This window comes from Mesoplodon densirostris, chromosome 2, assembly GCF_025265405.1.
Source record: "Mesoplodon densirostris isolate mMesDen1 chromosome 2, mMesDen1 primary haplotype, whole genome shotgun sequence".
Lineage (NCBI taxonomy): Eukaryota > Metazoa > Chordata > Mammalia > Artiodactyla > Ziphiidae > Mesoplodon > Mesoplodon densirostris.
The window spans coordinates 27,239,497-27,264,157 of record NC_082662.1 but is presented as its reverse complement, the minus strand read 5'-3'; the positions used below and the strand labels follow the sequence as shown (position 1 = coordinate 27,264,157).

The 24,661-nt window shown below is 46.4% G+C and overlaps 1 protein-coding gene across 5 annotated transcripts in view; it reads right to left on the bottom strand.

Annotated features, from left to right (window-relative positions):
• Nucleotides 1–1,235: 1,235 nt before the first annotated feature.
• AZIN2 (antizyme inhibitor 2) overlaps nt 1,236–24,661 on the bottom strand; it is a 38,792-nt gene continuing 15,366 nt past the window's right edge. For 3 of the 5 annotated variants that reach the window (XM_060089423.1, XM_060089424.1, XM_060089427.1), the window contains 3 exons: nt 23,801–23,913; nt 9,458–9,672; nt 5,629–6,120 (listed from right to left, as the gene is read on the bottom strand). In XM_060089423.1, coding sequence (XP_059945406.1) covers nt 5,982–6,120; nt 9,458–9,672; nt 23,801–23,913 — 467 coding nt within the window. In that variant the 3' untranslated portion in view covers nt 5,629–5,981. Of the gene's footprint in view, nt 1,342–1,431; nt 1,498–5,628; nt 6,121–7,936; nt 8,050–9,457; nt 9,673–23,800; nt 23,914–24,661 lie in introns of those variants that run through there. The other 2 variants (XM_060089426.1, XM_060089425.1) reach the window with 2 other exon arrangements.

Sequence of the window (24,661 nt, the reverse complement as noted above, 5' to 3'; positions counted from 1 at the left end):
AGTCCTTGCTAGTGGACAGAAACACCAGTTCCTGGACACCTAAACCTCTCCATAGGGTAGCTTGCAACATGGCAGATGTCTTCCCTAAGAGCACGTGATCAAGAAAGAGAGGGTGCCAAAGACAGAAGTTACGGTCTTTTTGTAATCTAATCTCAGAAATGGTAACCCATCACTTCTAACATATTCTATTCATTAGAATGGAATCAATAAGTCCAGTCCATACTCAAGGAGAGAGAATCATATCAGTATGTGAACACTATGGTTTGGGATCACTGGGGACATCTTAGAGCCTGCCTACCACAACCTCATCACTGCCTCCTAGTGAGCCACCTAAAGTGCAAAGCTGACCTCTTCTCTCCCTTTCTCAGAAACTTCTGTTAACTTGCTGATACTAGGACATAACCCTTCATAATATTCCTCAATCACTATTTCATTCTAATCTTCCATCCTGTACTCCAGTTCCTAAGAAAGAGCTCTGAATTATCGCACTTCTATCCCTTTACACGCCACTTCCCTGGTTTGGAATGCTTCCCTCAACCTCCCCAGACTTTTCTACCTGGCCAACTCCTACTCACCCATCAAGGTTTCTGCTTCCATCCATTGCTTCTGCCAAGTCCATCCTAACTTCTAGCAGGCAGTTACGTCTATCCCTAATCAGACTTCCCTTGGCACCCTGTGCTTTCCACTAACACACCACTTAGCACACCAAATTATAATTATCTCCACTTGGATCTCAAAGTCGACATGTTCAGAAGTTCGTTTCTGCTGATTTTTATATCAATGAAATTTATCAGGAGATAGATCTTGCAGCCTCATCATCTTCAATGGAGATGTATAGAACAAGTTATAGAACCTCACCATCTTAACTGGCATTATTAAATGCCCAGAGAGCAGTCATTTGGTAATAGTGTCCTACTAAATAAATACATGTGCTGCTCTAAAGGCAATTCTGGTCCCCACAGGCTTCCATAGGAAGAGGGCTGGGTGAGTATGACTGAGAGGTTCTTCCAGAGTAGGCAGAGATGCTTCCCAACCTGCCTCCACTTGTTACTATCTATTCTAGACAAGTTACGTCATATCTAAGCCTCAGTTTCCTAATTTATTAATGGAAATAACCTAAGTGGTTCCTATGGTGACCACAGATCAGCTGCTATTCTGAGCACTTTAAATATGTTAATTTATTTAATCCTTAGAATTAGGATATGCAGTAGGTGTATTATTCCATTTTATAGATGCAGAAACTGTGGCACAGAAAACACAGGTAATAACTGGCAGAGCCAGGATTCCAACACAGGCACTGAGGAGTCGGAGTCTGTGTCATAATATCCACTTCACAGGTTACTGCGGATTAAACGAAAAAGTGCGAGTCAAGGGTGAGGGCAGGGCATGGCACACAGTGAGTACTCTTTATTATTTTAAAACGTAAAACACCTTGGCCTGCAAGTCAGGAATTCTTTCAAAGCCCATGATTTTCTGCGTGAATTCATCGGGTGTCTCCTGTAGGGAATGAAATGGATGAGTGGGAGGACACTGGGGACGAGCCTCCCAAGATCGATACAGCTCTCTGGCCCCGTTACTCAGGGATGCTCCTACTTTGTAAGGGGAAGCGGAAGTAGCTGGTGGGCAGAAGCCCAGTTCCGGTGTCACTGCGGGCCTTTCTAGCCGGGCAGGGGCCCGGTCGCCCCCTTGCCTGCCTCTTGTGTGCCAACAGAACCCCTTGCTCGTGGGGGCCCGCCCATGGCGAAGGTTCGATTTTCCACTGGTGGAGGCTGCGGGCGGCGTCTGTCCGTCCTTCAGCCAACGGACTCGGCTGTCTCTTCTCGCTGTTTGGTAAAGTCCTCCTCCGCTCAAGCAGAGGGCGCCAGAAGACGGGCCTCGAAGCCTGGGCGGCTCCCTGATACGGAAGTGACGTCACGCCGCCGGAAATCCGCGTGCGCCGGGACTCGGGAGTGTGACGGATAGTTGAAGCGGCTGAAAGCCGAGCGTGTAAGGTTGTGCTAGGAGGTGATTAAGGGCATCGTCTCCACTCCGGTTAGGCTCGGAGGCTCAGATGAGAAAAGTGAGCTCCTGGAGACAGGGACTTGTTCATATTCACCCAGCGAGAACCTCTCCCGAGACCAGCGCTCTTCGCACACGACTCCTTTTAGCGGAGGAACGGCCTTGGGGTGGTCTGCTCCGCCTGAGGAGTCCCTGAGGCAAGTGTCACAGGAATACCCGCATTGCACAGATGGGGAAAACGAACCCAGAGAGAGACAGGGACTTGCAGGGTAGGGTTGCCGGATTTAGCAGCTAAAATGCGGGACGCCCAGTTAAAGTTGAAGTTCAGGGGATCAACAGTGTTTTAGTATAAGGATACCCCTAATAGTCATGGGTCATACGTTTACTGAAAAAGTAGCCGTCGTCTTCTGAATTCAGATTTAACTGGGCGTCCCATATTTTGTATGGCAATCCTACCGCACGGTCAGCCAGCTGAGTGGAAGAGCAGAAAGAGCTTTTGAGACATCCTGTGTGCCTCCCCACCTAAGGCTCACTAGTGTGTGGACCCGCGCCCCTCCTGGGTATAACCCTGGAAGCCTGCAGCGACCCCAACCCGTTCCAGTTAGTGGCCTGCCCTTCGCAGGATCTAGGCTGCTGTTCAGGAGCTGAGGAGAAGGGGCCAGATACCCCTGCCTCGAGGTTCAGGGGTAACCCCCCCACCCGCCATCCTCCAAGACTAGTTTATTCGAAAGACACTAAGCACTTACTCTGTGCTAAGCACAAACCCAGGCTCCAGATGACGTTGGCAAGTAGGAGAAATATTCCCTCTCTTTGTGGAATTAACAGATTTGCGGGGAGATGAGTAGAAAGATTACAATACATTGCGATCAACAGTTCTTTAATATGGGTAAATGCAGCACGCTGTGAAAGCACAGAGGTGCAATATCCAGGCAGAGAGTAAGAGAAAAGGGAGATAGCCAAGCTGAGACTTGAAAGGTTCGTTCAACTTATTTGAATATTTGTTTGTGGGCAGTGCTTTAGGCACTAGGAACACAGCAGTAAACAAACATCTCTCTGCCCTTAAGAGCCTAATTCTAAGTAAAATGCATGTCAGATGATGAGCTGTGGGGTGCAGGAGTAAAAGGTGAGGCTACGGAGGGGATCATGGGATACTGGGGTGGGAGTATCACAGTTTTCAAGAGTGTGGTCAGGAGGCCCTCACTGAGAAGGTAACATGTGAGCAAAGATCTGAAGGTGTGAGAGAGAAAGATCATGGAGCTATTTGGGGTTATAAGGAAATGTGCCTGGTGTGTTAGAGGAACACAAAGAGAGGAATGATGTACTGCCTCCATTATGATAGCTTTCTCAGGGATTTTCAGTGACAACTTTGACAATGTGTTTCTTGCCTTAAATACTGCCTTTAGAATCTAATTTCTGTAAAGTGTGACTCCACATAATTAGCTGGGGGGCCACTTTAAATAGGGTGTACAGAAAAGGCCTTTCTGAGAAGGTGACATTTAACGTGAGCCCTTTAAGATAGGGATGAGTCAGCCCTGGAGAAGCTGGAAGAAGAGCTATTTAGGCAGAGGGAACAGCAAGGGCAAAGGTCTGGAAGGAGGAAAGAACTCAGTAGACGTGAGGAACTGAAAAGAGGCCGGTAGGCCGGTGCATGGTGAGAAGAGTGGCAGGAGATGAGGTTGGAAAGTGGGCGGAGATCTCAGGCAATTTAACTTTCATTGGCATCACAGTGGGAATCCACCGGAGGGTTTTCAGCAGAGGATTGACAAGATCAGATTCATGTTCCAAAAAGATGGGTTTCCCTGGTGGCGCAGTGATTGAGAGTCCGCCTGCGGATGCAGGGGACGCGGGTTCGTGCCCCGGTCCGGGAGGATCCCACATGCTGCGGAGCGGCTGGGCCCATAAGCCATGGCCCCTGAGCCTGATCGTCCGGAGCCTGTGCTCCGCAACGGGAGAGGCCACAACAGTGAGAGGCCCGCGTACCGCAAAAATAAATAAATAAATAAATAAAAGATTCCTTTGACTGTTAGGAGCCTATATCAGATAATTTTGTAGGTTAAGTTTACACGGGCTTAGCTACTCATCCCCTAGGTGCCAGGAAGAGGGTTTAAAATGGAGCAAAGGGTTGACTGGGAACTCACATCCTGTTGCCTTCCGTATGGTCCCTTTACAGCTGGAATGAGTGGCGGGGGGCGGGGGGCGGGCGGAGAGCCACCATCTCCCTCCTGAGCAGGGGTGGACAGAGACGACAACTTGTGTCTCTTGGACCCCACTCAGGCTCCCTGGCTGGACCCACCTTGAACAGGCTGGGGGGTGAAGGAAGTGCACGCTACCACCAGCCCACTAGGTCTTCCTTGGCCCCTTTTGAATACACTTTCAATTATCCTCTCAAAGGCCCTGTCATGCTTCTGTTCCGGAAGCATATAGGGCTCCCTGCTGCCTGCAGAATTAAGTTCAGACTCCTTGCTCTGTTGTTCACATTTGTAGGACTGAGCCCTTAACCTGTGGGATCTGATTCTATCTCTTAGGTAGGTAGTGTCAGAATTGACTGGAGTTGTAGGACGCCCGGCTGGTGTCTGAGAATTGCTTGGTGGTGTGGGAAAAAAACCCACACATTGTACTAGGCTTACCCAGTGAGAAGCTCGAGTGAAGATATAAAAACAATTGCAATGAAATGTCTAGACCAGGCAAGTCCACAGAGATGGAAAATAGATTCGTGGGTGCCAGGGCTGGGGGAGGGGAGAATGGGGAGTGACTGCTAGTGGATATGGGGTTTCTTTTTGAGGTAATGAACATGTTCTAGAATTAGGTGGTGGTGATGGTTGCACACACTCTGAATATACTAAAAACCACCGAATTCTACACTTTGAAAGGGTGAATTTTAAGGCATGTGAATTATATCTCAATTTTTTTTTAACTACAGAAGAAAAATCTTTAGGGTCACCAGTAGCAGCTGGGGGAACTCTAAAATCTGAACTCCTTTGCTAAGCGGCTCACACACCCCAGTTGCATAGCTTGAGACCCTAGCAATGTGACGTCCTGAAGAGAACTGCCAGTGTCTGAGGAGACACGAGCATCAGAGCCGCTGGCACTGGACGTGGCAGCAGTCTGTGGCCAACCATGTTCTAACAATTACTGCCTGAATAAGCAAACCAACCAGCACATAGTTGCATTACTCTGACTGCCTTGCTGACCTGCAAGGAGAGGAAGGGTACGGGGTCTCCTCAGAACCTCCCAGGGACCCACCTCTTTGCTCTCTATCTTTGGTATGAATTTCCAAAAGCGGTGTCAAATATTCAGTGTTCCCCACTTTGGGCCGGGACTTAAGCTCGCTGTTGGGTTCACACAGAAGCCCCTCACCAGCCATGAGCTGCAGCCCCGGTGTCACATGGAGACAACCGTGACCCCGACCCCAGCCCCTGACAGCTACCCCTTCCTCACGAAGCCAGGCATGGAAGCTTGTGAAGACGAGAGAGGTGAGTCAGAGAAGTTGGGTGCCAGTGGGAGGTGCCCACACTGCAGTGGGTCAGGACCGAAGCAGAGGGCATGGGGTTATCATAGTAGGGTGGGGAAGTCTCGGCCCTGGCCTCACTCAGGCTGCGTCGTGGATTGAACTGCCGGGTTCCACTGGCATATTAAACAACCGAAATATTTATTTGCTTCATATTTACAAAGGTGGGAAGCAGACCAAGGGAGACCCCAAGAACACCCCCATACCTGGCTGACCAGGCCCCTGGCGCTGCAGAGGAGGCAGACACAGCTGGAAGGGACAGGATTTATGTTGCATACTTGAACTACAGGGAGCGTTAAGACTGGTCCTATTTACAGGGCAGAAACACTGCAGCGGGAGCGTGGGGCCGGCAGAGCGAGCGCCGGAGTCCTGGCCAGAGGGTGCTCCTGATCTCCACCCTCCCCTCTGCTCCCAGGGGCATCTCTGCGGCCCCGCTGGGGTTCTCCGCGGTCGGGGAGTGGGGGACGGGCCCCGCTCACATGATGCTCGCCGGGGTGAAGACAGGGCCCATGCACAAGGTGTCTGTGATCTCCCAGCCACAGGACAGAGGCTTGCACGTGCCCTCGGCATCCTCGTCCTGTTCTGCAGGCAGCAGCTGTCCTCGCAGGGCTTCCCTGCAAGTGAGAGGGGGTCCCTGGAGGCAGCCAGCATGGGGCCCACAGGCCAGGAACTCCTGATTGGCCGCTGCACTGGAAGACCTGGCGCCACTGGGGCTGCAGAACCCAGGGGCAGGGGCGGGGGAAGGCCTGCTGCCCCTTCGTCCTCCGCTGCTCCCTTCTCCCCCACAGTCTACCCCCGCAAGGGAGAGGAACCCACATTCATTGATATGCCCACTATTGGGCCAGGCACTTTGCTTACAGTAACTAGTATCCTCCCAAAACCCTGTAAGGGTGACGTTATCGTCCCCATTTTACTCTGAGGAAATTGAGACTCAGGAGTTACCTGCCCAAGGTCACCTCTTCTACCCTAGAAGGTGGTAGAACTAGGACTCAACCCAGCGCTCACTTCAGTGCCCACATTCTTCATATCCCAAGCTTAGTACTTTAAAAAAAGCATCTGCCTCCCCTCAAACTCTACAAGCTGTTTCTCCTACCTCCCCACGTTCATAAACGGCTCCTGCTCTTGCCACAAGTTGTCTTCTTCCCACACCCAGTAGATCCCTGCTGAGCCTAGTTCCTGAGCATCCTCAAAGGTACCTGCTTCTCTCCATTCCCGCTGACACCACCATCTCTAGCCGGGAAAGTGCAGTCTCCCTGATCTGCTCTTGCCCCCTCTGGACAATTCTGACCCAGGTTCATCTTCCCAAAACGCAAACCCCTGCTCTTGAGTCGCCAGCGGTTTCCCTCCAGTGTCAGGCCCCACAAGATCTGGCCCCTGCCAGCCTCTCCCATCACACACAACAGTGCTGCCTGGTTGCCAGCCACAGCAGCCATCTTTTGGGCTCACGTCTCATCCTAGGCCTGTGCACATCAGGCCTCTGCCTGCACCATCAACCGTTCGCTGAGCCCCACAGCCCAGTGTAGTCCTTCATAGCAACAAGGGTTCAATGCCTGCTTCCCTGACATTCCTCCAACTATAGCAGGGCAGGGGATATGTCTGAGTTACTCACTGCCTAGTGGCCCCAACAGCAGGCTGGCACATGGTAAACACTTGGTGAGGAGGAGTAGACGCTGGGTAGGAGGACAGGGAAAGAGTACTGGGTTCAGTGTCAAGAGGCCTGGGGGTAGGGGCAGCATGACAGCCTGTCCTTGACTTCTGCCAAGTTCTGCTTCCCCACAAAACCCTCCCCCTTCCATCTACATCTTCCCTTCCCTCCCTTCATACTTCCAGTCTATTCTACTCCCCCACCTGCAGGAAGGCCTCCCTCTTTGCCGATATGTGCAATTCAGCAGCAAATCAGTCCGTATCTTTGCAGAGTCCAGTCAGGCCGCTCCCTTCCAGGTGGGAGGTCCTCTGGGCCAGGCACCCTCTGTCTGAGCCTCTGTCTCCTTATCTTTCAAAGTGGGTTTTGAAAGATATGTTTCTTAGAACCCCTCACTGGCTCCCTACTGCCTTCAAGATCAAGTCCAACCTGGGCCTCCAAGGTCCTTCTTCATCTATTCTTCCCCACAGTCCACTCCAGCCAGCCAGAGCTACTAAAAATTCTTTGGCTGGACTAGACTCTGAAGCCCCTACCCATCCTGGCCCAGACCACCCTCCTGTCAGCTTGCCTGGCCCTCCTTACCCATCAGGCCTCCTGAGAAGCAGCCCTGTCCACCCTCCCCAGCCCGCTGGCCCTCCCTCCCTAGTGACCTTGGCACTCTCTATGCCAGGGTCTGTGTATGCAGGTCCGCGCCTTGGCTCACCACGTTCTCAGATGCTCTTTTACCCCCCAGGACCCAGCACAGAGCCAGACTCTAAAGTAGGACATTTTGATGAGGCCCCTTTAATATGGGGAATTTTTTGACATGGCCATTTCAATACATCAAACTTTTGTGTTCCTAAGTAACGAGTGCATCTGACTCCCTGTAGCCTCACCCAGCTGTGGTTGCTGGTGATGGTGCCTGGATGGGATAAGGAAGTTTGTGTGATTATTGGTTTTTTTTTGTTTTTTTTTGGTTTTTTTGGCGATACGCGGGCCTCTCACTGTTGTGGCCTCTCCCACTGCGGAGCACAGGCTCCGGACGCGCAGGCTCAGTGGCCATGGCTCACAGGCCCAGCCGCTCCGCGGCATGTGGGATCTTCCCGGACCGGGGCACGACCCCATGTCCCCTGCATCGGCAGGTGGACTCAACCACTGCGCCACCAGGGAAGCCCCGATTATTGTTTTTTTACTTTTGCTTTTTAGGCCTTGTCAAAACACCCCTGATGTCAAAATGGTGGCATCAGCCTATCCTGTGCCCCTGCAGGGAGTAGAAACAACAGGTTTGTTGACTGGATAAATGACATGCAACTTTGATACTGAGCCCCATCAGGCCTGGCCTTTGGTAGCACTGTTCCGGCGGCGGTGGGTGGGGGTGGGGGGTGCAGGGAAGTGGCTCAGGAACCCAGCATGCCCCTGGGGACGCAGGCTGTACTTGCTCCTGAGGGCCCAGCATAAAAGCCCCTCCCAACTGCCCCAGCCTCCAAAGAGGGGGCCTCTTCATCACTGACCAGCTGTGTGACCTCAAGCAAGTGACCTCTGTTTGTGTGGGTAAAAGGAAATCATCAAAAGGTGCCTAATGTAGGGCCTGACAGAAAGTTTCAACAAATGTGAATTTATTTCCATCTAGCCTCACTGGATCCCACTGCTGGCCTGCCGTGGGCAAGCTCAGCGAGCAGGCGAGTCTTTGTTTGTCTTTCCCGGGTCACAAAGCAGCCACCCAAGTGATCAGCTCTATCTACATCTGCCCTTGTCTTCCCTTAATCCACCCAGTAGTTAGAGTGGTCTTTCAGGCTTCGAACCAGTCCCTGCTTGCTGCTGCTCAAAGCTCTCCACTTCCTTCAAGGCCCTTCCCAGATCCAGCCCTGCTCCTTCTCCAGCCCCGACCAACCTCGTGTACTTTCCTGAAGTTATGCTCGCTCCCTGTTCCTTCTGCCTGGAACCCCCTTCCCACCCCTCCTGCCACCTAACTCCCACTCATCCACCAGGCTTTGGCTTCATCCTTCCTTCCTCAGGGAGGGAGATCTGGGCCTTGGGATGGGGGCGGGGCTCTAAGCCTCCAGAGCCTGCCCCACCTCCCTCCAGCGCTGCATTATCAGGAGTGTCTGTCTGCTTCTGTGTCTCTCACAGGACTCTGAGCTCCTCAAGGGAAGCTCAGTCTCATTCATGGCCACAGCCAAGCACAGGCCTCACTTGGAATCAGCAGCCAAGAGCTACTTGTCACATTGGGTTACACAGGAGCACGGACCCAAAGCTGGGGTTCCCCTTATTGCTTCTGCCCAGGCTGCTCCCTTCTCCCCCCACTCCATTTCCCAGCAGGGCCCCCTTACCAGGCCACCCGGGACATGGCATAGGTGATGCGGCAGGTCTGGGCTCCCCCGAGGAAGGAACCCATGCCCACGGTGTAGGCGCCCATGTTCTCAAAGACCAGCCAGTCCCCTACATGTAGTTGTGGCAGCCACAGGCCCTCGGCGATGCAGTCACAGCCATCGATCACTGGGCCCCATAGGCTGCTGCTGTACAGGGGCTGCTCCGTGGATGGTTTCTGCAGGAGAGAGGGATGACAACGGTCAGCTTTCCTGGGCATACGTGCACAGCCCGAGCACCCCCTCCCTCCGAAGCCTGCGTGGCTCCCAGAGCCAATAGAATAAAGACGTGATGGGCCTCCGAGCCTGCAGTTACGGCCCTCCCACTTCTCTGCATTCATTGCTTCCTACACCCTGAAGCCACGGTGCCTGGTCTTACATCCAGGCTCCAATACTTGCTATCTGTGTGACCTTGGGCAAGATACTTTATCCCTCTGTGCCTCAGTTTGCTCATTTGTAAAATGGGAATAATAACAGTACCTACCTCACAGGGCTACTGAAAGGATAAATGAGTACAGGTAGAGCATGTAGAACAGTGTCTGGCACATGGCAAGGGCCCAGTAAGTCAGCACGATCTTTATTATTGTTGGTGTTGCTGTCAGCTCCCGGCTTGGGCCTTCACTGGTGTGTCTGCCGCTTTCCAGACTCTGGATGGGTCCCCCCTCTGCAGCCCTTCCCCCTCCCTCAAATCAGAGATTGTCCTCTGGGCCCAGCCCTGGGGCTCCTTCTTCTATGCAGGCCTCCATGATCCCCTCCTTCCATGCCAGGCCTGGTAACAGGAGCTAGAAGCACACCAGTGAGTTAGACCCTCCCTCCCTCCCTCCCTCGGGCTCTCAGTCTGGTGAGGAAGACGGGCCTCCCACAGACAGTCACAGGGTGACCTGCCAGAGGTCGCAGAGGACCTCACAGGGTAGATAGAATTACTCCCATTTCAGGGAAACCAAAGTTCTGAGAGATTAAGTGACTTACCCAAAGACACAACTAACAATGACATAATATTTTTATTTTTTTTAAGTGACTTCCAAATCCAGGAAAGAAATCTGTAACATAGGCCATTTGCGGACAACCAAGATATCAGTGCAGTTTGTCACAGTGTAGGGATCCTGCCAGGCAGGTCCTAGAGGAGGAGTCATGACTGAAAGATGGACAGGAGCGAATCCTGGCTGAATCGTGCCGTTGAAAGCCCCTCGTTCCAGTTAGTCCAGCTGCTCTGGGCTCCCCAGGTAAACCCTGCTTCCCTTCCCCCAGCCCCAGCCATCCCCATGCTATTCCCTGAGGCTCCAAACCTACCAATTCCTAATTTTCCTTGAGATCTCAGCTTCCTCATGGAAGCTTTCCTAAGGCTCCCCAAGCTTTGTCGTCATAGCATGTACTATGATTTATGATTAGATATTTATGAAATGTATCACCCAGGCCTGTCTTCCCTGTCAGACTATAAATTCCATGAGTCCAGAGATCACGACAGTCTTGTTTACCCCCATCTCCTCCAAGCCTAGCAGTCTGGCATACAGTAGGTGCTTTTGTCAATAATATTTCTTAAGTGAATGAATGAATAAATGAATAAGGAATACATGAGTGATGAGAAAGAGGAAGAGCCAAAAAGAAAGAAAAAGAAGGTACGAATGGAAGCCATCAAAGAGCCTAGAAGGAAGGAGTCAGCGGAGGAAACCAATGGAGGATGAAGGAAAGGTGTTTCAGTACCTCAGCCAGGAGCAGGAATGAGTCAGACTGAGAAGAGTGCCATAAGCAGAAATAATACTCATAGTTGACAAAAAGTTAATGCATAAGCCACTGTCTCATTAATAAAGAAAAACATGCACGTTATTAAAATCAAACATGAGAACTATCCTATACTCATTAATTCATTCAATAGGAACTTATTAAGCACCTACTATATGCCAGGCTCTGATCTAGGAGCTGCAGATGCATCAGTGAACACACACACAAAAAAACAAAGTTCCTGTGCTCATGAAGCTCACATTCTAGGAAAGCGAGACAAACCAATATATCCTTGTTCATATAACTTAACAAGCTTGTTCACCAGCTTCGTTAATGAGTAAAATTCATCTTAGTTGCTTTGAATTATTTCCCTTAGCTCCAGTTGTTAAAAAACAATAAGCTAGAGACTTCCATGGTGGCGCAGTGGTTAAGAATCCACCTGCCAATGCAGGGGTCACGGGTTCGAGCCCTGGTCCGGGAAGATCCCACATGCCACAGAGCAACTAAGCCCATGTGTCACAACTACTGAGCCTGTGCTCTAGAGCCCGCGAGCCACAACCACTGAGCCCACATGCCACAACTACTGAAGCCCGCACGCCTAGAGCCTGTGCTCCGCAACAAGAGAAGCCACCGCAATGAGAAGCCCACGCACCGCAACAAAGAGTAGCCCCCGCTCACCCGCGCGCAGCAACAAAGACCAAACGCAGCCAAATAAATAATTTTAAAAAAAATTAAAACAAAAAAACAAAAAAAATAAGCTAACTTTTAAAGAATTGTGAGAGGAAATGCTATATAATTGTATCCATGAGGATCCTTAAGAAAATAGGTTCCAAAGATTCTTCCACAATAAAATAAAAAGGAACTCTTGAGTTATAATCAGAGTTCTCTCACTTCTTAGTAGTGGTATAAATTTAAAAATGGGTGGAAAAGAAAGATTTTTAAACTTCACAGGAAATAATGCAATTATCATTTAAAACCTTAAAAAAAAAGGAAACAAAAAAGGAATATGCAAAATAAATGTTCCAAAAGCATGTGGGGACAGGCTTGTAAGTCTCAGCTCTATTTATGAGTCAGAAAACTGAATGGAAATGGACAGGCACCTGTAAAAATATAAGATGCCCAGTCTGCTACTAGGGCCCCCTCTGAGAGAGAGGGCAGGGGGTTCCTACTTTACAAAGCGTGCCCACCACTACTTCACACCTCATCTGGGAGGCAGTTGCAATTCCCCTGTTACAGATGAGAAAACTCAGAAGAAATGACCTGCTCCAGGTTCTGGAGGGGGTTAGCAGCAGAACTCCAGGTGGTCCCAGACAAGGTGCCTCCTAGCTGCACCTGAATGGCTGCTTTCCTCAAAGAGGCCCAATAGGTGAGCAGATCCACAGATGAAACAAGGTGAAACATTTAGAATGGCACATGGCTTTGATGGAATCCCTAAATAGTTCCCCAACTTTTAAAGAATAAATCAATTAACTCCTATACTGCATAAAGTGTACAGAAATATTTTCAAAGGGAGAAAAATGGGATGAGCAAGGGCTGCACACAAAAAGGAAAAAGAGGAAACAGAATGAAAGCCTATGATCAAAATCTCACTTGTGAACATATAGGCAAAAATCCAAAACGAATCCCTAGGTAATCAAATCCACACTCATATTCAAAGAAACACTTTCAATGATCAGATAATTTGTCTCTAAATGGAAGGCAGGGATGATATGAGCAAGGCAATCACTGGCTTCATCGTAATATGGAAAATATAGATCTACAATTCAAATTTAATTTTCCCAATACATGTCAACATGGCATTCAATAGCCTATAGCATCTCTTCTTGATTAAAACTACAGACAAAACTAAACCCCACAACGAAGAGAAACTATTTAAAATAAGGAGCCAACTCTAACTTAATGGGGATACACTAGAATGGCTTCATTTCAGAACTAGAAGCAACCTTAGTAATTAAAGTTAAGCCCCCTCATTTTCCAGATGAAGAAACGAGAGAAACAGGGCCCAGAGAGGTTAAGTAATTTGCCTAATGTTACTCAGCTACTGTATGGCAGAGCCAGGACTCAGACCCACATCTTCTGACTCCAAGTTTGAAGCTTTCTGTCATCATTTCTATTTTATATAGCAGGAGAAATGCTGGCAATAGCTAGCAGGGAAAAAATAAACAATATAGAGAAAATAAAGAAATAAAATATCACATTGCAGATAACACTTGCCCACCTGGAAAAAAAAGGGGAGAGAGGTAGTTACTAGAGGAACTCAGTTTCAGCATGCAAGCCAGTGTCTCAGCTCAAACACGCAGGGGACCATCTTCACTCACGACAGTAATGAAAGCATTACTAAACTCAGGGATGTACTTGGGCCACAATAATACTTATTCAAAGAAAATAATAAAACCTTAAAAGGAGAGATAAAATACAAGAGCTCTACCCTCTCCTAGCTAGAAAAACTTAGTAAAGCAAAAAAGAGAATTCTCTCCAATTTAATAGATAGATTAAATATGCTGCGACTAATTAAAACTCCCAGGATATTTTTCTAAACGTTAGAAACAATATGACAAAAAATAAACATGAGCCTATCACAGGATATTAATAAGTAGCAGTGACAGACTCAATTTTTTGCTAAATGTTTAATTCATACAAAAGGACATTTGTATCATGTGTAAAATAAAAAGAATAATGATAAAATGAATATCTGTGTAGTACCCACTGCCCAGCTAAAGAAATAGAACATTTCCTTTATCTTTGAAATCCCCATCCCAATGACATGTCCCTTCCCAAACCCCTCCAGAGGTAACCATTATCTGGAATTTTGTTTTCATTATTCTTTTGCTTTAGTTTCTTTTCCATGAGTATACCTAACCCTAAACAATTTAGAATTTGATTTTGAACTTTTTTAAATGTATATGATTGGAAATATAGGGTATGTAATCTCTGCAACTTGCTTTTTTGTTTATTTGAAACTTACATTCCCAAGATTCATCCAACTGATGCATGTAGATATAATTCACAATAAGCTGCATAGAATTCATTGTATGGAATACACTGTAATTTATTTGATTATTACCCAGCATCAAGACAACATTAAGGTTGTTTCCAATGTTTTGTATTATATAAATTGCTCCTGTGAACATTCTGACATCTCTTCAAATACACATGCCCAGAGTTTCTATGCAATATATACCTAGGAACTTGCTGGGAGAGTATACACATGTCTAACTTTACCTAAATAATGCCAGCTTGTTTCCCAAAGTAGAAATACCAACTCCACCTAGCAGTATCTAAGAGATCCAACTCTCTATATGCCACCAACACTTGATATTGTCATGCTTTTAATTTTTTTCTAATCTAGTTGGTAGAAGATGTATCTTGTTTTCCTTTTACTTTGCATTTCCTTGATTACCAATGAGGCTGAGCACCTCTGCATTTTCTATTTGGCTTTCCTCTTCTGTGAACTGCCTGTTAAAGTCTTTTGCCTCTATTTCTGTTGCTTTCTGCTTCACTTTTTCCCCCTTATTTTCGTAAGATTCTTATTTGTCTCTGTTTCAAGAATCCTTCATATATTCTCTCTACTAATCCCTTATCAATTATATATGTGCTTCAGTATTTTTCTCTCACCTTATGATTGCCTCCTTCCTTTCACTAACAGATGAGCAGAAGCTCTTCATTTTAATGTAGACAAACATCAGTCTTCCTTTTTGGTTTTAAAGATATTCTTCACTGTTTTTTCCTATTTCAAGGCCAAACAGATACTCCCCTATATTGGTCTCTGGAATTTATATATATGTATGGTGTAAGATAGGGATCCAGTTTCTTTTTTTTTTTTTTTTTTTTTTTTGCGGTATGCGCGCCTCTCACTGTTGTGGCCTCTCCCGTTGCGGAGCACAGGCTCCGGATGCGCAGGCCCAGCGGCCATGGCTCACGGGCCCAGCCGCTCCGCGGCATATGGGATCCTCCCAGACCGGGGCACGAACCCGTATCCCCTGCATCGGCAGGCGGACTCTTAACCACTGCGCCACCAGGGAGGCCCCAGTTTCATTTTTAAAATATGGACAATCAGGTGGTCTAGCATGATATGCTTTGCAAGTGCTGTCAAATCATGTTTCCTGATATATGTGGATCTTTTTTGCGCTCTCAACTATGTTTTGCTGGTCTATGTGTTTATGCCACTCTCCAAACCAAACTATTTTAATAAACTTCTACTATTTTAGTGGGTACTCTAGACATTTACATTTTAACATGCATACCTAACATAAAGTCTAAAATTAATCGATATCTTTACCTTCTGCTCAAACAATTCAAAATCTTAGAAGACCAACTTGGTCACTCTACCTCCCAACTTACATTCTGTTGCTATCCAGTGTTTTAGTCTATCTTATTTGTGACAGAGGCTGCTAGTTGCCTACCCCCAGCAATTCCAATCTTCAATGTTTGCTGGGCACATGTCCACCTAGAATAAAGACTATATTTCTCAACTTCCCTTGCAGGTAGTTATGGCCATAAGATGAAAGCATAAGTACTTTCAGGAAATTTCCTTGAAAGACAACTGGCAGAGGGACTTCTCTTATTTCCTATAATGGCTGGAGCTTCAAATTGCACCTACCAAGATGGGGGCAACACCTAGAAACAGGTACAACTAAAAGCCATATGGTTCCATGTGAATATGAAACCACTATACCAGCTCTGAATTGCCTGCATCCAGACAGTTGCGTAAGAGTAAAATAAACTTCAGTGTCTTGTTCTAGTCACATAATTGGTGGTGGTGGTGATGCTGGTGCCAGTCAGTGATCCTTTAAATATGCCCGCATATTTACCTACCTTTGCTCATCATTCATTCCTGCAACTCAGACCATCCATCTGGATAATTTTCCTTATGTCTGAAATATATCCTTTAGAATTTCCTTTAGTGAAGATCTATCTCTCAGTATTTGCTTGTCGGAAAATGCCTATGTTTCATACTCATTCTTGAAAAACAATTTTGCTGGATATAAAATTCTAGGTTGATAGATTGAAGCTGCTATTCCACTATCTTCTGCCTTCCATTGTTACAGGAGAAAAATAAGCTGTAAGTCTAATTAACATTCTTCTACAGGTATTCTTCTATCTGTCTCATTTCTCTCACTAGTTTTATGATCTTCCCCTTGTCTTTGGTATTCAGTGTCACTAATATGTTGTCTAGGTATGGATTTATTTTTAGGTAACATACTTGGAATGTGTTGGATTTCCCAAATCTAAGAATAAGTGTTCCTCCCTTTCATTTTATTAACTGTCTGCCAGCTATTAATTTTTTTAATTTTAATTTATTTATCTTGCCTCTCAGCTCCAAATCCACCCTTCTTTGCCCTGGTTTGTGATGCTGGAGTAAGACATTTCTTCTTTACTATCCATCTCTATGTTAGGCTTTGTCAATAGAAGTTGCTGGAAAGACACTGCAAGAACAGGTCAGGAAGAAGGGACTTTCCTCCTTTTAGTCTGATGTTTTCTGTGTGGCCACCTCTGGTTCAGGGTATGAGGGTCTGGCTGCATTCACTTCAGTGGCCCCCACAGTTCAACTTTGGCCTGCACAGTCCAACAAGCTTCCCTCCACTCCACAGCAGGCTGCTTCTGTGATGCAGTTGTGTTGGGAACCCTCTGAAAGTTTCTTTGCCACTGGTAGGCTGCACATCCTTGTAATAGCCACAGCCTCTCTTTAAAGGTTTCAGTCTCAGCCTTGGAGGGAGAAGCCCTCCTCTAAGTTTCTTCCTTTTTCACTCTCCCTTACCAGGGGTAGTAACTGCTTTTATCCTTATTAGTAATTAACCATCTTTAAAGTTAGCAATTATTTATATTAAAATTCCCCTGTTCAAATTACTTGTCTCGTTTCTGTATCCTGATACAGTCTCTTCCTGAAACTATGATTAGACATTATGCCTTCTCATTCTATCTACCACTTCTTTTGCCTTTCTTATTTTCTTTCCTATCTCTGTTTCTTTGTGCTACATTTGCATAGTTTCTTCAGCTCTATCTTCCCATTCCCTAATTCTCTCTTCAACTGTCTCTAATATCTTTCTTACCCTGTGTATAAGTTCAATTTTCATATATTTCATTTCTAGAAGTTCTATTTAGTCCTTTTAAAAATCTGTTAGTTCATGTTTTTATATTGCTTACTTTGGGGTCATACTTTCAATTTCTTATTTCTTTAAACATTGTAAATATTTTTATTTTTAGCATCTGATAATTCCAGTACATGTAGTAATTGCAGGTTTGAATCTGCTGTCTATTGCTTCTGCTGGTTCCCCCTCATGGTGACTTGTTTCTTTGTGTTTTGTGATTTTTTATTGTGATCTCATGTACCTTGGAACTTCATCTGTGAGAATTTTTAAAAGCCTAGGTTGAGGAGTCCTCCTCCAGAGAGAATTTGTGTTTGCTTCTGCAAGATAAAATGAATTCTAGGCTTGAGGTTTTTCAGACCACACAGTTAATATGAATTTGGGCAACAAACCCAAGAAAAGGCCAGCTTGTGGTTTCAAATCCTCATTTTTTTGCTCTCTTCCAACTACTAATAAGATCAAAACAGACAAGTTTTCTTGCTGTCCTCCTCTGTGGGAGTTTTTCCTAATATTCTCTTACACTAATGATTATGTACTTTTTCAGGGTTCCCAGATTTATGTGACGGATCCTATCATATTCTCTATCTTGACTAGTCCCTAGGAACACACACAGCTATGAAAACTGAAGATCAGTGCTAAAAGGATTCAGTATACGCCTCCCAGAGAGAAAGCCAGTTTCAGAGTTAGGTTTTCTCTCTGGATTAATTAATTCACTTAACACATATTTGAATAGTCACTGTTGTATGTGCTTGGGACACACTAGTGAACAAAATAGACAAAGATCCTTGTCCTCATGGAGTTTATAGTCTAGCAGGAAGGAGGAAAACAAAATAAAGAAGTTATATACTGTGTTATAAAGTAATTAAAACACAACAGACCAGGTTGGGGGGTACAGGTGTAATATTAAATAAGGTGTAAGGTGTCAGGGTAGGCCTCCTTTAGGGCAAGGACCTAAAGGAGGTGAGGAGTGAACCAGTGTGATACCTAGAAGAGAAGTGATCCAGTCAGAGGGGAAAGCTGGTGCAAAGATGCTGAGGCAGGAACATGCTGGGTGAGTTCAAGGAACTGCAAGGAGGCTGGTATGATTAGAGTGGGGTGAGCAAGGTGAAGAGGGTGGGGGAGGTGGTCAGAGAGGAAACAGGGTCAGATCACAAAGGGCTGCGGGAGCTACTATAAGGGCTCTGGCTTTAATATGGAGTGAGACAGGAGCCAAAGAAGGGTTTTAGGCAGAAAAGAGACATGATTTGATTTACATTTAAAAAGGATCCCTCAGGCTGGTGAGTTGACTGGCTTTTACTCTAAGTGAAATGGAGATTCCTACTTTCACTTATTTTTTGACCTCTGAAGATTCCCTGCTATCTCTTAAGTCAGGACACAGTTTTCTTTGTTGTCAGTGGGGAGGCTGTTTGAGGTATCTAGTCTACCACATTGCTGGAAATAGAAGGCACCCTACCAGTTTTCTAAACATAGCACAAAGCTGTTGTCAAAAGAATGAGATAAAAACTAGAGATCATTGAAAAAAAATGAAATTAATGTACAGTATGGAAAAGCAGAAATAAAACAAAAAAGGGTTAGAAATCATTACTTAAGAATTTTTAAGACAAGAACTAACCAGATCCAGACCTGACAAGTACTACTACAATATATTCCATACGGATTCACACTTTTTAAACCATAAATAATTAGAATAAAATACAATGACAAGTAAGAAAGCCCAATCTTGGCAAGGGGGGGTGTCTCTGTACAGAGTGGGGCAACTAGAGCTTGTACCCTGAATTTTTCTTCCCAAGATTCTCGTAAAACTCCCATGGTACTTGCCCCCTCTGGGTCCCTCCCCACACCTAACTATACCTTGCATTTATGAAGTGCTAATACCCATTTATTGAATTGCATCTTTATACCCTAAATATATGTCATTTTAGACCACTCAGTGAACATTTAAAATGTTTATAAATAAAGAGTCCACCTAACATATCAGTAAAGAAAACCATGTCTCATAGTATATAATTTTTTTAAGTTAAAAACAATGTGCACTATAACACTTAAAAAAAAAACAGGAATGAAAGTAAATTTTCACAATAGTTGTCTCTGAATGGTGGGATTAGTGGGTTATTTTATTTTACTGTTTGTGCTAAATTTTTCTCCAATAAGTGTTCTATTTGTTATATATATACACCATATATATGGTAATCTATAACCCGCAGAGTAGTTAGAGACAAATTTCCTTACTATTAATTACAGCACACTTAGTTAAGATATATGATAGTGTGTTGAAACTTCTATGAAAGAATAACAAAGAATCACAAAACTAAAATAATAAACCATCAGATTAAGAAAAAATATATGTATCAAATATTATATTAAATACATACACACATGCATATGCAGGCTCATCTTCATTTGCAAGAAAAAAAACTTTAAGACCTCCAATATTAGGCAAACAGAGGATATAAAAATATATTGACAGGACTTCCCTGGTGGTGCAGTGGTTAAGAATCCACCTGCCAATGCAGGGGACACGGGTTCAATCCCTGGTCTGGGAAGCTCCCACATGCCGTGGAGCAACTAACTAAACTAAGTTGTGTGCCACAACTACTGAGCCTACGCTCTAGAGCCTGCAAGCCACAACTACTGAGCCCGTATGCCACAACTACTGAAGCCCGCGCACCTAGAGCCCACGCTCTGCAACAAGAGAAGCCACCACAATGAGAAGCTCACACGCCGCAACCAAGAGTACTCCCCACTCGCCGCAACTAGAGAAAGCCCACGCAGCAAGGAAGACCCAACATAGCCAAAAATAAATAGATAAATAAATTTATTTATTTTTTAAAAAATAGATCACTTAAAAAAAAAGACATTGACATCAAAGGAAATAAAATAAACCCCCAAAAAAAAGCCTTATCCTCGTCAAAGAAACAAGAATGAAAGAAATATTGAGGTATATACCATTTCAGATAAGTTAGCCAACAGAAAAAGGTCATGGACTTCCCTGGTGGCGCAGTGCTTAAGAATCCGCCTGCCAATGCAGGGGACTCTGGTTCGATCCCGGGTCTGGGAAGATACCACATGCCATGAAGCAACCAAGTCCGTGCGCAACAACTACTGAGCCTGCGCTCTAGAGCCCACAAGCCACAGCTACCGAGCCCACGCACCACAACTACTGAAGCCCGCGTGCCCTAGAGCCCACGCGCTGCAACTACTGAGCCCAAGTGCTGCAACTACTGAAGCCTGCGCGCCTAGAGCCCGTGCTCCGCAACAAGAGAAGCCACCACAATGAGAAGCCCGGGCACCGCAACGAAGAGTAGCCCCCGCTCGCCGCAACTAGAGAAAGCCTGCACAGCAACAAAGATCCAACACAGCCAAAAATTTTTTTAATTTTTTAAATAAAAAGAAAAAATAGAAAAAAGAAAATGGTCACAGCACATAATGCTGGTGAGCTTATTGTGAAATGGTACAAATGGTAACAATAAATATTGGTCCAAGCTTTGAGGAAAACAATCTGACAATACGTATCAAGAGGTATAAAAATGCTCAAATCATTTTACCTGGTAGTCCTATTCCAGAGACGGGGGTGGGGGAGGGGGAAGCTGGGGCGAAGTGAGAGAAGCATGGACATATATACACTACCAAATGTAAAATGGATGGCTAGTGGGAAGCAGCCGCATAGCACAGGGAGATCAGCTCAGTGCTTTGCAACGACCTAGAGGGGTGGGATAGGGAGAGTGGGAGGGAAGCTCTAGAGGGAGGGGATATGGGGATATATGTATGCATACGGCTGATTCACTTTATTGTACAACAGAAACTAACACAGCATTGTGAAGCAATTATACTCCAAAAAAGATGTATAAAAAAAGAAAAGAAGATAGTTTTTAAAAGGGAATCTACTTTAAGCATGTGCATTGAGGCAGCATGCAAAGAGACTAACAAAGAGCATCCTAGGCAGAGGGAGTACTCATAGAAACATGAATAAGAAGAAACAAAAATGAGCAATGCCCAAATGCCCAACAATGGCGAGAGTTTACAAGGAGGCGGTGATTTTATAGGAAAGTATCAATAGTCAAGAGCTTGTTCTTTGGCAGCAGACAGGTAGTCAAAGGTGAATAAGACATGAACTCTGCCCCCAAGGGTCTACAGTTTATTCCTTTATCAACTGTATGACTTTTGAGTCAGTTGCTTCACCACCCTATGCCTCAGTTTTCTCATCTATAAAATCAACTACATAAACCATTTATGAGGGGAGATCTGAACACTAACTAGATGACAGGGGATACTATGGAACTGCTCATTTTTTAGTTTGGTGATGTTACTGTGTTCTTTTTTTAAGTCCTTATCTTTTAGTGACAACTACTAAAATATTTTTGAAAAAAGTTCAATAACATTTGTTCTGTAGTTTTTTTTTTTTTTTGCTGTATGTGGGCCTCTCACTGCTGTGGCCTCTCCCGCTGTGGAGCACAGGCTCTGGACGCGCAGGCTCAGCGGCCATGGCTCACGGGCCCAGCCGCTCCGCGGCATGTGGGATCTTCCCGGACCAGGGCATGAACCCATGTCCCCTGCATCGGCAGGCGGACTCTCAACCACTGCGCCACCAGGGAAGCCCTGTTCTGTAGTTTTTGTACTCTTCTCATGACACTGTTGTAGTTTGTGTACTACTCTCTCTCTCTCTCTCTCTCTCTCTCTCTCTCTCTCACACACACACACACACACACACACACACACACGTTTCTACCCAGCGGGATTGTATTTGCAAGACACAGGCAATTATTCCTCACTTACTGTCTTCTGCAGACCTCAGCACAATGCCTTGCATGTGGAGGGTACTCAAATATTTGTTGCACTTTTTAAAAAGAAAAGAAAAGAAACAAAAAGGAGCCATGCATATGCCAATGATGAGAAGAAAACCCTGAACCAAGGATTATGTTTAAAATGAGTTTTTCTCCCTGAGGTCCAAAAACAAAGTGCCTGGGCACGAAGAGCAGGGTACAAAGCTGCCATCCTGGCAAGTGAGGGGCACCTTCCTTGGGGAAGAAAGTGAAGGTACCCCTGGCCAGGCTGGGTCCCTCTGACACACTCCCAGCACAACTGTAGCTAACTGACTATGTGTGCTGTCACCTACACCGGTGTCTGTCTCCACGGCCACACCGCGGGCCCCACCCTGGGTATGGTCACGTGGCAGGACTCCTAAGTGGTTGACAGCCTGAAGAAGAAACCTCAGCACCCACCAGAGGAGGAACAGCACAGGCCACAGAGAGGGTCAGTACCATCCTGGTGCCCAAGTCAGGAACACCAACTAGAGACTGATCAGCCAGAGTGCCTGGAGCAGGTATGGGGCTGGGCTGGGACTACAGCCCCGCCCCCTCATCTGAGGAGCTGATGAAGGGAATGGGGAGTGGGCCAGGAACGGCCTGCAACAGAAAGAAGGGAGCGGAACCGAACCGGGACTGGGTGGGCGACTGGAAGGGAGAGTAACTGGGAAGCAGCTGCTGCCTGCTGTGTAGCCTGGGGCTTGGCTGGCCCAGACCTGGTGCTTCCTGTGTGTGGTAGGATGCGGGAGACCACAGGAATGCAGGGAATGCTAGTGCATCACCGTAGAAAACTGAATTCCTGAGCACATCGGGAAGGCTTACTCAGACAAGGCAGCTATGGAATGAATATCCATCAAGTCGCGGGTAGGGTAGGGGCGCCTGGAGGAGAGAGGGGCTCCCTCTGCCAGTAGTAGAGGAGAGGCAGGAAGAACTACAAAGAGGAGCTAACGTCTGATTGCCTCTGGAAAAACTAGTCAGCATGGAAACGGAAAGAAAAACAAAAACACATATTGAAAGCTCACGATGGTCTAGGTACTAGTTAGGCACTTAAGTTTCCTTCCCAAAGCAAGACCACACAAAGGCCTGGAGATGTGAAAATCTTACAAGTGTGTCTGATTTTCTTTCCCCTCTTGACAACGCCCGCTAAAGCTGCCAGAGGCCCTGGGCTGGATTCTGCAGACTAGAAGGAATGTTCTGTCTATTCCTATTCCTTTGTTAACATGGAAAACTCATTAAAGATGAATTTTTACTTCTAGGAATTTACCCCAGAGCAGTGATCAGAGATGGATGTCAAGATAGACCCACACAGCTCAAAAACAGGAAACCAAATGGACAATCACTAGAGTTAGATGGGCTAAAATATTTGTAGTCATCAAGAAGCGTGTTGTCAAAGATTGGTTAATGGCATGCAAAGAGCTACACCCCATACTAAGTGGAAAGAAAAAATCAGGTTACAAATGGATATGATCCCAACTTTATGGGAAAAAGTATAATACATTTTTTAAAAGATTGAAAAGAAATCTAATGTTCAAAGAGTCTATCTCTGTGATGGAATTATGGGTGATAACGTTCTTTATTCTTATGGTCTGTTTTCCACAATGAATGTTTTACTTTTTTAAAATTAGATAACAATACACACACACAAATGTTATTGAAATGCACCCACCCAATTGAAAACAGGCCCAGTGGGGTAGGCTCACCTTCTGCAGGATGGGGGTAGGGCAGGTGTTGTCAAACAGGACTGAGTTGAAGATTCCATACTCGCCCTCACCGAGTTGGTACAGGATGGTCTTGGGGGCGGAACCATTTTCCTCTGCAGGGAGGGGAGGGGGCGGGGCAGCACAAGCAGCACATAAGGGATTGGAACTATGGCGGGCTCAGCAAGGGGACAAGCTACTGAAGCAAGAGGGCTGCCCCTTCCTCAGCTATGAGGTGGCCAGCCTCCTCCTGTGAGAGGAGGTTCGCTCCTGTGTTGGAAACACCTTGCAGCTGAGCAACCCTGCCCAGGACACACTCCCTGACTGCATCTGAGCCCCTCAATGCCCCTGCAAAGGCAGAAGAGCAGCCCACCCAAACTCAAGACCCCAAGAGGTTAAGCCACCTGCTCAGAGGCACACGATGGGGCAGTGCATGAGCTGGAATCAGAAGCCAGGTCTCCCTGCTGGACTAGAAAGTATAATCCCCCAGATGTGTAAAGGAGGCCAGAATTCCACCCCTACACACACACACACACACACACACACACACAAGACCTTCCACCTGGAGCCCACCACCCCTCTCCGAGGAAGAGCACACTGACGTCAGGCTCTCCTGCCTGGGGGTCCCAGAGCAGAGAAAAAAGCCCCAAGATCAGAGTCAGACCTCTCACTCAAGAGGCTGCTGGGACGACTGATCTATCTGGAAGGTCAGGGAAGAGCGCTGATGTTGGCAGTGTGGACAGAGGAGCCTTGAGTCAGCCCAGCCTGGACTTGAACCCTGGCACTGCCCCTTAACAGCTGTGTGACCTTGGGCTAGTGACTCAACCTCTCCATGCCTACGTTCTGTCGTCTATAAAGTGGGCT